General features: G+C 41.7%; 1 protein-coding gene across 1 annotated transcript in view; it reads right to left on the bottom strand.

The window, feature by feature from the left end:
• SNTG1 (syntrophin gamma 1) overlaps positions 1-14759 on the bottom strand; it is a 375824-nt gene that overhangs the window by 137967 nt on the left and 223098 nt on the right. The window contains exon 3 of the mRNA XM_043880416.1: positions 780-832. Coding sequence (XP_043736351.1) covers positions 780-806 — 27 coding nt within the window. The 5' untranslated portion in view covers positions 807-832. The remainder of the gene's footprint in view (positions 1-779; positions 833-14759) is intronic.

Below are 14759 nucleotides of genomic sequence, written 5' to 3'. Positions count from 1 at the left end.
AAAAAAAAAAAGCACAGGGGACACATGTGCACCTGTCACTGATTCATGTTGATGTATGGCAAAAAACACCACAATATTGTAAAATAATTATCTTCCAATTAAAATAAACTAATTAATTAAAAAATAAAACAATAATTTACCTTTTTAAAAAGGTATGGACTGAAAGGTGTTTTCTTTGGTTATTTATACATTAGCAAATATGACATATTTCAACATATGAATATTCGCCTTTTGCCTGAAGAGCGCAAAGACAATGCCTTGAATGTCACATGAAAAGATAATCTTTCTTCCTAAAATAGAGTCATTGCCTTCTCTGAGGGCCCAAGTTCACGCACTGTTGACTGCACACTTGAGCAGCCTTTAACACCCTTGACAGAGCAATGCATCACTTTAGCTCACACAGAACATGATGGCAGCTCCACAGAGTCAGAATCAGCAATATTAATAGTTAAACATCACTGGAATAGTGAAAGAATAGTGGAATCTAACCATTTATGTGAAAAGAATTAGTTTAAAGGCTCCTACTATCTGAAGCCTTCAGTGCACAGTTTAGGGAGGAAGACAGCTCAATCCAAGGAAACATGCTCCCTTCTTGCAGGAAGAAGTCCAAGGCTTCACAGACCCTCCATGTCTTCCAGTCTCTCAGAGACAGGTTGTGCTCTGGACCCGATGAGGGCCCTCACCCACCCCTCTGCTGCAGGCCAGGCACCATGGACATGAAGGAGGGGCAGTACCCACCCCCAGCTCCCTAATCAAAAAGCAGAAAGGCTGGGACTTACCTCCTCACAGGCAGTCCGGAAATCCATGTGCTACGGCACCCACAGGATGTCGTCTGAAAAGACAGAGAGAGGCCGTCAAGCATAGCACCGAGTGTCAGGAGACTGCAAACCAGTACGAGAGAGGAGGCATCGGGTCCTGTGGGGGAACCTGTGTCCACAACCCCTGTGAGGACGGAAGGATGAGAGAGGAGGAGGCGATGGACCGTCTCCCTTGGCTCCTGTGAAGTGTGAAGCCCCTGCCACGGTGGGGCGAGGATGCACACGTCCAGGTCCCTCTCCCTCCGCTCAGCACCCGGATGGGATCCAGGGCAGCATGAGACCCTCTCTCCAGGGGGCTCATCCCCACCATCCACTCTGAACCATACTTTGCAACTGGGGAAGTGAAGTGAAGGGAAAGTCTCTCAGTCATGTCTGACTCTTTGTGACCCCATGGACTATACAGTCCATGGAATTCTCTTCTCTAGGCCAGAATACTAGAGTGGGTAGCCTTTCTCTTCTCCAGGGGATCTTCCCAACCCAGGAATAGAACCCAGGTCTCTGGCACTGCAGACAGATTCTTTACCATCTGAGCCACCAGGGACGTCCCAAAATACTGGAGTGGGTAGCCTATCCATTCTCCAGTGGATCTTCCTGAACCAGGAATTTTTTTTTTAATTAATTAATTAATTTATTTTTTCAGTGGGTTTTGTCATACATTGACATGAATCAGCAATAGATTTACACGTATTCCCCATCCCGATCCCCCCTCCCACCTCCCTCTCCACCCGATTCCTCTGGGTCTTCCCAGTGCACCAGGCCCAAGCACTTGTCTCATGCATCCCACCTGGGCTGGTGACCTGTTTCACCATAGATAATATACATGCTGTTCTTTCGCAACATCCCACCCTCACCTTCTCCCACAGAGTCCAAAAGTCTGTTCTGTACTTCTGTGTCTCTTTTTCTGTTTTGCATATAGGGTTGTCGTTACCATCTTTCTAAATTCCATATATATGTGTTAGTATGCTGTAATGTTCTTTATCTTTCTGGCTTACTTCACTCTGTATAATGGGCTCCAGTTTCATCCATCTCATTAGAACTGATTCAAATGAATTCTTTTTAACGGCTGAGTAATATTTCATGGTGTATATGTACCACAGCTTCCTTATCCATTCGTCTGCTGATGGGCATCTAGGTTGCTTCCATGTCCTGGCTATTATAAACAGTGCTGCGATGAACATTGGGGTGCACGTGTCTCTTTCAGATCTGGTTTCCTCAGTGTGTATGCCCAGAAGTGGTATTGCTGCTGACCCAGGAATTTAACCAAGGTCTTCTGGGGAGGAAACTTCAACAGGAGTAATTACAAGTTGTCTATAATGTGGTTATATCTTGAAAAAAAGGTTGACAAGTCTTTCTCTTTTCAGTTAAAAAGCTACATGCATGAATAATTGTCTCTGGAACTTAACATTTGATTCACAGTGTGAAGTAAGGAAGCAAGTTATTTATCAGAGAAACAATAAGATAAATTGATGTATGAAATATCCAATACAGATACTTCTAGTGGTCACTGTAATATCTAAAAGATAGGCATAGACTTAAATACTCAGAAATCCTGTCTTGTTTCATTTTAAATACTTTAGACAGTCTTCCTTTAAGTATGTGATAAACTTAAAACTAAGAGTCATCATAGAAAATTGACACCCTGTCAGTATAAAAAATGTGGAGTTAAAATATAACCTTTTAGGTAAATGAGATTTCAAAGTAAAATACATGGTGCATTCCAAAACAGAAGACTTGATACAATTCAAATTACTGCTCCTCTCCACCTTTGCAACAGTAAAGTCCTCTCTAGTCCTCTTTGTCATTTTCTGTTGTGAGATTGGTGAGCACTTGATAAGTATGTGTGAGTGGAATAGAGTACGTTGCCACTGGGTTATCACTGTTGCCTTTGAAAGAAAAGAGGTGGCCCATTTTCAGTAGAATTGAACACGCCACATAATATATTATTTTCCATAAATATAAGTCTTGTGGATTGTGAGCCTGGTTTGGTTTGACTGGAAAGCATAAGGAAGTTGATATTAGTAAAGTTAGGTAAGACTAAATTGTTAGCAAATGAAAGGGCAATTTGATGAAATTATAACTTGATGACATGAATTACGTATTTTGTCCATGAAAATTTTGTCATTAATTTAATTATTATCTTTCAAAATTGTTTTTCAAGATTGTATTTGAAAGAGCTGCAAATATCTACTTATTGCCATCTCTGACATATCGTTGTTTCTTATCTTTAAAAGTAGGAGCATTTCAGTATTTATTGATTATATAAAAACACAGTGTCTCTAGAACCAATTTCCTGCTTCTAAATGCAGCCAGAGAAATAGGCATGAGGGTGTTTAACCACTATTTAAACTTAAACTCATAGTTCAGCAAGGAGTATATCTGTGCCTTCTTAACACTTTCTCAACCATTTTAACACATCTTCCTTTTTTCCCTTAATTTTCCATTAGCCTTAATGAAAATATCTGGTAATAATATCAAGTATTTTTAAGAAAAAGAATTAGTATATATTCAAAACAATTACTAGTTAACATAAATTTCATATTGTTGTTTTTTGGTTACTAAGTTGTGTCCAATTCTCTGTGACCCCATGGACTGCAGCACACCAGGCTTCCCTGTCCTTCATCATATCCCAGAGTTTACTCAAATTCATGTCCATTGGGTCAGTGATGCCATCCAACCATCTCAACCTTTGTTACCCACTTCTCCTGCCTTCAATCTTTCCCAGCATCAGGGTTTTTTTCAGTGAGTTGGCTCTTTGCATCAGGTGGCCAAAGTATTGGAGCTTCAGCTTCAGCATCCGTGGCATAAATTCCATAGCTATCATAAAACAATTTTCAGTAATTATAAACATAAAAACTGGAGTAAAAATCATAAGAATTTATGTGTTAAAAAATTTCTGAGAACTTTTTCTGTATAAACTGTTATATTAGAATGGTTTTAGATTTACAGAGATACTGTAGAAATAGCACAGAGGCTTCTGCATACCCTTGTGTCAGCATGTTTATGGACGCCTGCATTAGTATGGCACATGGCATGTAACACTGTTACAGTTAATGAACCAATGCTGTTGCATTATTGTTAATCAGCCCCTACTTCTTTCAGATGCTCTTGGTTTCCCTGTCATCCTCTACAGTTTCCAGTATCCCATCCCAGATGACACATGAGGTTTAATCACCCTGTCTCCTTATACTCCACCTGCCTGTGACCATTTCTCAGACTTTCCTTTCTTTAATGACTTGGGCAGACTTGAGGATTACTGGTAATTTGTAGCATGTTATTCCATTGGGATTATTCTGACGTTTGTCTTGTGATGGCAGTGGGGTCGTGGGTTTTAGAGAGGATGCCCAGAGATAAGTGCCACTTGACCACCTCACATCAGAGAATCACCCCGTCCACACGTCCACACGCTGCTGAGGCTGACTGAAGGTCTGGATGACAGATGTTGGTCAGATCTCCCTGTTGTCAGTTCTTTTTTTTTTTTCCTTTCACAATGTATTTATTTGTGAATACATCAAATCATCACAATGTACATTTTAAGTATCTTATATTTTTATTTGTTAACTGTACCTCAAGAAAGTCAGAAAAAGATAAATGTTACTGACTTATCTTTTTTTGTCCTGTGTTCCACACTGCACTCTGGAGCCCAGTCACTCTCAACAGCCCAGTCTATCTAAGAGCAGAGAACCCACATGAATCATTTGGAATTGCTCTGCACAGTGGGTGCATCTATTCTCCCCACCTATTTATTTACCATTTACTCAGGCCCTCTCAGCTGATAGAGCAGGGAACACATGTGCATATGATAACCCAGGTTAGCGGACAGGTGTTTATAAAGGTTTCTATTGGCAACCATCTGTATCTTTGTTAAGTCACATATGAGCTCTCAATGATGTTCCTGCCTGTAATGCAGGAACACAGGGACCACCCTAATCTCTTCCCTTGTCTTCCTGTAGATCCCCACTCACCAGGGACCCACCATTCACCTGCCTGGTTGTATAGGAACAGTCACACAGGAGCTGTTAACACATATCCCTGTGGGGAACAACTTCATCACCTAGAGTACAATTTATTTTGCCTTTAATATTACAAGCTATGCCCATTTTCAAAATGACTAGTGTCAACACCTTTTCCCCTCCCCCATTTCAGTGAGATTTTTTCAGACATTGCATTATTAGTATGTCTTATAAGGAAAAAAATAAAGCCTTTGTTAAAATTAATTCCTTAAAGTATGATTCTTAAAAAACCTCATCATTTAAAATATAGAGATGAGAAAAGCAAAACATAAGAAGCCTGTGTGGATAAGGAAAAATTAACTTTGATGTTTACAGAATCACAGTGTGTAAGGGTGACCCCCCCTCATTCCTGATCAACGTGGAATCCCCATAACCAGTTCAAAGATGAGCTACACAACATGGAAAAGTCATGGCCTCAGAAAACCTGTTTCTACCATTATTACAGATGCGACCCAAGGAAAAGTGCCAGTCTGTCATCCCAGGCCATGAGTAGTGGGAGAGGAGTGAACATTCCCAAGTGCCCCCAGAGTGCCACCTACATGTCCCAGGTCTCAGACCTGGCCTCTGCTCGAAGGTCTGGCCTTCTGCAATTAAATCTAACACTTCAGAGTTAGCTGAAACTACTCTTGTTAATTATGCTGACAACAGCACCACTTTCTGTTGATTAAACCTCATCTTTAGAACCCAAACCAGGGGAGCAGATGCATGCTGCTGCCTATGGAAATACTACTTCTCTCAGAACGATTCATTTGTCATGAGGTTGACAAGATGAAAACAAGGCCCTTCCCCACTTGCACACACGTGGGGGCATGCTCAGGTGGAGACCTGAAACAGGTGGTTATATAAGACTGAACAGAAAGCATCGGTGCAAACACATTTGGATTTAAATTATTTAAATAATTTCCAGAATGTTTCAGTCAGTGCATATAAAAAAAAGTCTCTGTAACACTCTGCTTACCATGACAGTTCAGTTTACTGAACGGAAAAATGTTATCTATTTCTAGAACTTGCCCAAGGCTAAATAATAAAATATGCAAAATTTATTTGCCATCTTTCTGTGTACCCCAAACTCAAGCCCAGCACACACGCTCTCTACACACTTTCACATCTTCTTCACAAGGTGATGCTTTGATCAACTGGAAATTAACTCCCTCTCCTCCTGGTTAAAACAATAGGAGTAAAAATGACACTTGCATTCACTCAGGTTTGATTTTTAGAGAACCTTTAGCTCATTCAGGGGTGGGCATCTTTGGGGCGACTCTGTATGCATTGCTCTCCTTTCTATATAGATTAGGAGAGCACATGGTTACTTAAAAATGCCACAAACCAGTGGCTTGACCAGGAGGGCAGTTGGTTTCTTCTCCTGTGAGGACTGAGCTGAGTAGCTGAGAGGTGACCTCACAACGTCTGGAGCCCACACTGCCACCCACAGCAACTCATAGCCAGATGTTTAGATGTTGAGGGGAGAATATTTGATCACCATCTGGAGGAGGAAATGGCAACCCACTCCCATATTCTCGCCTGGAGAAGCCCACGGGCAGAGGAGCCTGGGGGGCTGCACTCCATGGGGTCGCAGAGTTGGACACAACTGAGAGACTGAAACAACAACTACTACTATTAAACCCAGGTGAGTTCTTTCTCCTCCCTTGGCTTAAACCTTCACTGAAGCACAGTGTTAGGTTTCTGTGAAAGAGGAGAAGACACATGTCACATTCATAGCTGGAAAGACAAAGTATTAACACAATATTTGAAAGGAAATGTTTACTTTGTAGTAAAGGAGATCTAGGTTTGAATTCAGGCCATTCGTTTGGCTTCTACAAGTACCCCTCTAATTGTTCAAGTTCTCTAAGCTTCATTCAGTTCAGTCAGTTCAATCGTTCAGTCGTGTCCGACTCTTTGTTACCCCATGAATCGCAGCACGCCAGGCCTCCCTATCCATCACAAACTTCCGGAGTTTACTCAAACTCATGCCCATCGAGTCGGTGATGCCATCCAGCCATCTCATCCTCTGTTGTCCCCTTCTCCTCCTGCCCCCAATCCCTCCCAGCATTAAGATCTTTTCCAATGAGTCAACTCTTCGCATGAGTTGGCCAAAGTATTGGAGTTTTAGCCTCAGCATCAGTCTTTCCAATGAACACCCAGGACTGATCTCCTTTAGGATGGACTGGTTGGATCTCCTTGCAGTCCAAGGGACTCTCAAGAGTCTTCTCCAACACCACAGTTCAAAAGCATCAATTTTTGGTGCTCAGCTTTCTTCACAGTCCAACTCTCACATCCATACATGACCACTGGAAAAACCATAGCCTTGACCAGACAGACCTTTGTTGGCAAAGTAATATCTCTGCTTTTTAATATGCCATCTAGGTTGGTCACAACTTTCCTTCCAAGGAGTAAGTGTCTTTTAATTTCATGACTGCAGTCACCATCTGCAGTGATTTTGGAGCCCCCCAAAATAAAGTCTGACACTGTTTCCACTGTCTCCCCATCTATTTCCCATGAGGTGATGGGACCAGATGCCATGATCTTAGTTTTCTGAATGTTAAGCTTTAAGCCAACTCTTTCACTCTCCTCTTTCACTTTCATCAAGAGGCTTTTTAGTTCCTCTTCACTTTCTGCCATAAGGGTGGTGTCATCTGCATATCTGAGGTTATTGATATTCCTCCTAGCAATCTTGATTCCAGCTTGTGCTTCTTCCAGCCCAGCGTTTCTCATGATGTACTCTGCATATAAGTTAAATAAGCAGGGTGACAATATACAGCCTTGACGTACTCCTTTCCCTATTTGGAACCAGTCTGTTGGTCCATGTCCCGTTCTAACTGTTGCCACCTGACCTGCATACAGGTTTCTCAAGAGACAGGTCAGATGGTCTGGTATTCCCATCTCTTTCAGAATTTTCCACAGTTTATTGTGATCTACACAGTCAAAGGCTTTGGCATTCATTAGTTCCGCTCAAATCTTAGGTTTATGGCCTCCTTCTCCCCAGTGACTGGGGAGTTTACTCAGAGCATGTGAGAGGTGATCAGGGCCACCTGACAGTGCTGATGAGAATGAACTCTGTCTTGTGTGCATGCATGCTGCTGTCTTCAGGTCACTCAGTCATGTCTGACTCTTTGCGACCACATGGACTGTGGCCCACTAGGCTCCTTTGTCCTTGGGATTTCCCAGGCAAGAATACTGGAGTGGGTTGCCATACCCTCCTCCAGGGGATCTTCTAGACCCATGAATTGAACCCGCCTCTCTTATACCTCCTGCATTGGCAGGCAGGTTCTTTACCGCTAGCACTACCTGGGAAGTCTGACTTATGTCTTACATGGTAATGAAAGCAAATAAGAATGTGTCCCACTTCTGCTTAGATTAGCTCCAAATGCCCTAAACAGGAAAGTATCAGCATGCACCGACCGACCTGAAGAGGCCCATGGAATACAACTCAGCATAGTCTTAGCTCTGGTGTACCACTCATGAGCCAGTAGGCTGGGCGACTCCAGAACGATGGCAGAAGAGGAGCTTCTACCATCTTTCCCTGGAAGAACACCTAGTCTGACAACCACTTGCGGATGAGCACCCCTTTGTGGAAATCTGGGAGTCCAGTGGAGAAGTTTCCAGCAGCTTGCTGGAGGGAAAAGAATCCAAGTATGGACACACTGGAGAGGGTCAGAGGCAGAGTTTCCCTTCACCAGGTCACCCCCTGCTCCTGCCCCATGAGAGATGCTAACAGGACACCTCAAGGGACTACAGCAAAAATATAATGAGACTGATGTGGACTTTTCTACAAGAGAAAAAACAAAGAAAAAAGTGATCTGCCAGATGTTGATAGAAGGCTGGATTACCAAGAGGATGCTAAGCAATGCAAGTGTTTGGGATTATATATGTAATTAAATGTGTATATGGATAAATATATGCATATGTGTATATATGTGTGTGTATATATATAATTACATATTATATATGCAATTATATGTGTATATGGATAAATATATGTATATGTGCATATATGGATAAATCATTGCCAATGTGTGTATATATATGTAATTATACATTACATATGTAATTATATGTGTATATGGATAAATATATCTATATATGTGTATAGGGATAAATCACTGCTGAGTTTGCAGCCCTATTTAGTGTGATGGGGGAACCCTGAGAGATTTGAGTAAGGATGATATATCTGTGTGAGGGTGTTGAGCAATCTGTATGAATAGTAAACACGAGTCAGTAATCGCTGCTGATTATCACATTCATTGAGACTTAGAATTGTTGTTAATTCATCCTAACCTCTCTTCTACACAAAAACTTATATTTCTAGGAAAATTGTCTGGCTTTATTTATTTATTTTTTGATGACCATTCAGTGAATTAAATGAGCACAAATGTAGTCAGAAAAATCCATAACAAATTCACACAGAGAGAGAAAGAAAAGCGTCATAGTGGGAGAAGCAGAAGTAAAACAATGAAAGACCAGAGTTAAAATCAGACTAAAGATTGAAAGAAGTCAATAGAAAGAAGAAAAAAGCTAGAAAAATACTTCAAAATAATATTTTTAGTCTTTAATCCTGAAACTTTCTACCTTAAATTTTACTCCCCTGATGCTGAAAGATATTTTTTAAAGTGTTTAGGAGAAGTTGACAGACCACTCTGTGCTTTTTTTTCCACACATTTAATTTAAAACACATTTGTTTTCATATTTCATTTAGACATTTGTGTCGTATTTTAGATAGATTCACAAAATCTCTCTGAGATTGGAAAACATTACTGCTATCATGGATGCAAAGATTAGCTCAAAGCAAACTTTCTTGAAAAACATTATCACATTGAGGACAACAAGGAAAACATAGATGCAAAAACTGGAGATAAGCCAGGGTTTTATGTGTGATAACATGCAAAACAAGCAGGTTGGGGACCACTGAAATGCCGGCAGTTCACAGCATGCAGACCCAGAAAGTAAGATACACAGGGCAGCATAAAACCCAGGCCTGTCCCGGTGTCAGCTACAGGCTGGAGAATCTAGAGTAGTTAAGTTGGAGACCTGGAGCCCCCAGCCAGCAGGGTTGATCCCATGAACCAAGACACGGAACTCAGATAAAGGCTGAGCAGGAAATAGCATGAGAGGCATGTCTATCTGGGGAAAACTTGATGTTCATGTACCAGGGAGAGAGCCAGCGGATGGTTTCAGTTATGACAGCAGAAGCAAAAGGGAAACATTTCTGCAACAAGAAGGCAGAAATGGTCATGATTATGACTTGGCAGCACCATGCTGGGATATGTCTATGGATGGTACCCAAAGCTCCTAAACCCTGAGAGGCAAAAGAGGGTCCACCTGTGAGCAAATTCATATGCAATAATAGGAAATAAAACATCTGGCAGGGAAAAGTTCTACTCTCACACTTGATGGTTTGAATTTGAATAAATTAACCAAGGCTTAAAAAAACAGTACTGCATCTGCATAGAAGATGTTAATTTTTCTAATTTATAAACTGAATTCCAAATCTGTGAAACATAACAGGCATTAACCCAACACTGCTGGAATAAACCACCCTTTTTATCCTCCAGTGGCGATGCTGGTAATTTACAGTGATTTCAGTTTTCCACAGAATCATCCACAGAAACACTGCCGGCATTTCAGTGGTCCCCAACCTGCTTGTTTTGCATGCTATCACACGTAGAACCCTGGCTTATCTCCAGTTTTTGCAATGTGGAGAGATTTCTTAAAAGAAAGAAGTTAGGAAAGTTGAACATAGTATTGTTGACTCGATGTTTTCCAGGCCCTAAGTGATTGCAAAGCTCATCAGAAATCCTTAAATGTGAACTGAGGTCCAAACCGCCCACCTGGCTTTGTTCTATTCTCTGTGTGTGTGTGTCTAACACAAACATGGAGCTGTTTCCCTGCTCCTGTCTTTCAGGGTTTCCTGAGTACATGTGCAGGTAAGCAGTCTTGACTTTTGCTTTTATCCTCCATCAGGTAATTAAGGTTGAAAACAAAACAAAACTTATGCTAGTGAATACAGAGCAAACACCAAAGTGTGACCCTCCCCCAAGCAAACTGGGAATAGCAGCAGCACCACTCATGGGGCAGCACTGAGGTTTCTCTATCTTTTGTCTCTAAAAGTCCAGGGTCTCTTGACATTAGCCCACGGCCCTGAGAGGAGGCTCCCTGCTCACCTTCACCCTTGGCATAGCATCTCCACACCCAGCACAGGCAGAGCCTGCCCTGCTGCCTGGTGGGCACCTGACAAATACTTGAAGGAGACCTCATGTCATGTCAGGGTGGCTGGAAAACACTTGTAAGTATCAGCTGGGGTCTGGACTTTAAAGGACTGAGCAAGTACTTAAGACAACATAAAATGAGGAAACAAGAACACCTTCTAATTACACACAAAGACCAGCCTCCAGGCATCTGCAGGGACACAGTGGCTCCCACAACCCAGCAATTATTGATAATTGGCTGTCAAGTTCATTGTATGGTTTTCTCTTATTAAGTCTAGTTAGTCATTTTGTAAGTAACATGAGATTAAATTGCTTGATATTCCTTCAAATCATGTTGCTCAGCAGTTATTAAAGAACTGGAAAATATCCTAGGTGCCAAGAGATGACCACTGGAAATACAGGGAAACATAACCAAGAAACAAAGGCAGAGAACCTGCTTCAGTGTCAGGGCTTGTCAGGTTCCCTTCGGTCAGTTTTTGCACAGACAGCGATGTTAATATAATAGAAAATCTCTTCACCTTGGTAATGGGAGGAGTAGCGATCACTCCCAAATGCAGGGCACATTTATATTACTCTGGGATACAGTTCTGGGCCAGCTTTAGAACACGGTGTGCTGGCTGCTCTGAGAACTTATCACATCAGAGTGGTAGTCAAGCCTGTCGCAGTACGCGCACTATTGTCTCCTCTTGAGGCAGTTTAACTTAGAGCACTGATTAGCTTCTACAGCAGGGACACTGTGAGTGGACCATCCTCTGGTTCATGCTGGGTGGGACTGGACGGTCTGTGGAGTGAACCTCAGAATGAGCAGACACACCTGAAGCCTGGGATCAAGTCAGCCTAAAGGCTGGTGTTAACTGCAGGAAGATAATCACCAGGTTTTCAGTAAATAGATTAAATGTACCCTTGTGAAATTGAAAACTAAAAATGAGGATGCAGTTGGTCTAGAATAAAACCCTCCTTATTTTACAGGGCAGGAGCCTAGAGACTGAGGGCAAACCCCACAACTGATTGTTCAATGGACTGGAAACCCTTGGGGGTCAGATTTCTCCTCTATAGCACTCCATGGGACAAGAGGATCAACAGACGTCCTCAAAGCTCTGGGAAAGATGTACTTCAAACTACCCTCAAATGTTAGTGAAGAACACAAACATTTTAGACCTTTAAAGGCTCACAGATTTCATCTTTGGTGTATTCTTTCTCAAGTAAAGCAAATGAGTAGATACAGAAGTCTCCATTTAATCCAAAAATACTAATACAATTTTCAAGCATGGACAGTAGTTGGCAGCATGAGAAAATAATAAAAATGAGCTCAGCTCCCTCCATTCAGTAGGTAACATCTGATCCTAATCATCACCGACTAGACATGCACACATATTATTTAGATTAAAATTGGCAATTTAAGAAATAAGAAAAGCAATGAATAAATATGAGACGATTGATGTTCTTCCATTCTGAAATCTTTTACTAACCAGCCCTTTGGCTTATATTTTTCTGTCTCTTCATTGATTAAATGAAATATTTCAACTAAAATTCTGGGAGGCAGTATGATTTCAGGGACACACTGCAGGTGCTGAAAGTAAACAAATGCACTAGCTCTTAAATTTTCCTTCCCTGTGTTCCGGATCTCAGGTCACCTGTTGGAAGAGATAAACACTACTCAGGAGTGGCGGGCTTTCTTACATTAAGAGACACTCAACCCTCATATCCCAGTGCATCCCCCACATCCCTGAACTTTCTAGAAGCTGAGTGCATCAGAGTTACATTCTGACTTGACACAATGGGGCTCACGTCCCTGTGTGCTGGTTGCACATTGAACTGTGTTCTTTCTTGCTGGAAAGAAAATGGAAACCTCAGAGCCCTGTAGGGAATTAAGTTCTCAGCAGCTCAGGAGCTGGGGACGGGGCCCAGCTTTAGAAAGGGAGCAAGTGGCCAGCACCTTGATTGCTGCTTTGGGAACCTCTGAAACAGGGGTCCCTAAAAGTCAAGACTGGACACATCCCACACAGACTGGGAAGTAATACATGCTGCTTAAGCCACTGAGGTTGTGGCAATCTGTCACACAACATAAGAGATACAGGTTTGATCCCTGGATCTGGAAGATCCCCTGGAGGAGGGCATGGCAACCCACTCTAGTGTTATTGCCTGGGGAATCCCACGGACAGAGGAGCCTGGTAGGTTACAATCCATGGGTCACAAACAGTTGGACATGCCTGAGTGACTAAACAACAGCAACAAAGTAATTTTTATGAAACTGAAAGGAAAATACAGTAAAAGAAAGTATTTTCTAAATCTGACCTACTTGGCTATTTATTTCCTATTTACATTTATTCATTAAAAATCCAATGCAGTATTAGTTCCTGTTAGAAATAATTTGCTTTATTTTCTTTAGATTTAGTAATCATTTAAAATTTTATTTTTATAAAGTAAATAAACTGTTATTTGCAATTCTATATTCATGACTCTGGTTATTCTCCTTGGAAATAACTCACTATTCTATCTTTAAGATGTCATTTCATAACCCTTTTGACATAGGAATCCCTGGTGCTGACACAGGTTGTCCTTGTAGCAGCTGGTTCATGAACGACTCTCTGATTAATAGGCCACGTGACCTATTGCTCAGCGCTGATGGCATCCGGGTCTGTGTTCCCCACCTTCCAGGGGAAGCCTGGACAATCCTCGCTCACCAGGAGCTCAAGCTCCTTCAGGTCTAACTGAGTGTGAGCCCTCTGACTAATGTAAAGCTAAGGCAGGAACATTTCAGTAACAACATTTTCTGTGATATGTGTGTTTGCTGGCTTTCTGGGTTAGATCTCTATTTTGTTTCCTGGAAATATAATCAAGACATTTTTGCCTGAAGAAGGACTTTGACTTAATCCAGAGCTGTCATGCTGATGGATTTGTCAGGAGCCCCAGGCAGATCACTCAGCTTCTCTGGAGCCTGCTTGCTCCAGCTCTGAAAAGACAGATTAGACCAGAGGACATACCAGTCCTTTTCCAACTCTGAATCTCTAGAACTCCTAAACACCCCACCACCTGGCTGTGAGCCTGTCTAGACATACACACGGGGGGATTTCAGCCTCAGTTTCCCCTTCCATCCTCGGTGAGCACTGCACCTCTTCCATTCCCACATCTCCTGTAGGGTAACGAGGTCTGCTCTGCCTACTTCTCCTTACACATGACTGTAATGAATTACATGGTACAATATATTGGCAAATATTTTGTTCAGAAACAGTATGTTAACAGTCCTTGAGGAGAGGAGACATAATACAAAGGGATCCACTGTAAATATGGGAAGAGAAAATATCAGAGATTAAAGTAGCATCTTCTGTGGCAAAGTGGGAGTCTTGAGCCTAGTCTAGAGAGAATGTACAGAAAGAGCATCACGGCATCAGATAAAAGCAAGATTGGTTTCTTTCCGAGTTTAGCAAATAGCAAAAGTTAATTTGAACTAGTTGATTCATATGACTATCAATATATAAGACTATATGTAGACATGAGTAAAAATTATGCCTTCTCTTCTATTGACATGTTTTTACTTGTTACAGACTGTCACAGAGTCACAAACTAACAAATACTAGATCTTGAAAACACCAGAAAGTCTGGGACTCTGTAAACATAATGAGCTCATCACTACATGAGGACCAACTCAAGCAATGAGAATACAAATGTATTGGTAAACTACAATTGAATCAATTTTGTTTATAAGTACGGGGGTCATGCGTTGCAGT

Source organism: Cervus elaphus, chromosome 21 (genome assembly GCF_910594005.1).
Source record: "Cervus elaphus chromosome 21, mCerEla1.1, whole genome shotgun sequence".
In the NCBI taxonomy this organism is placed as follows: Eukaryota; Metazoa; Chordata; class Mammalia; order Artiodactyla; family Cervidae; genus Cervus; species Cervus elaphus.
The sequence above is the reverse complement of the archived record's forward strand: the minus strand, read 5'-3'. Positions and strand labels throughout refer to the sequence as shown.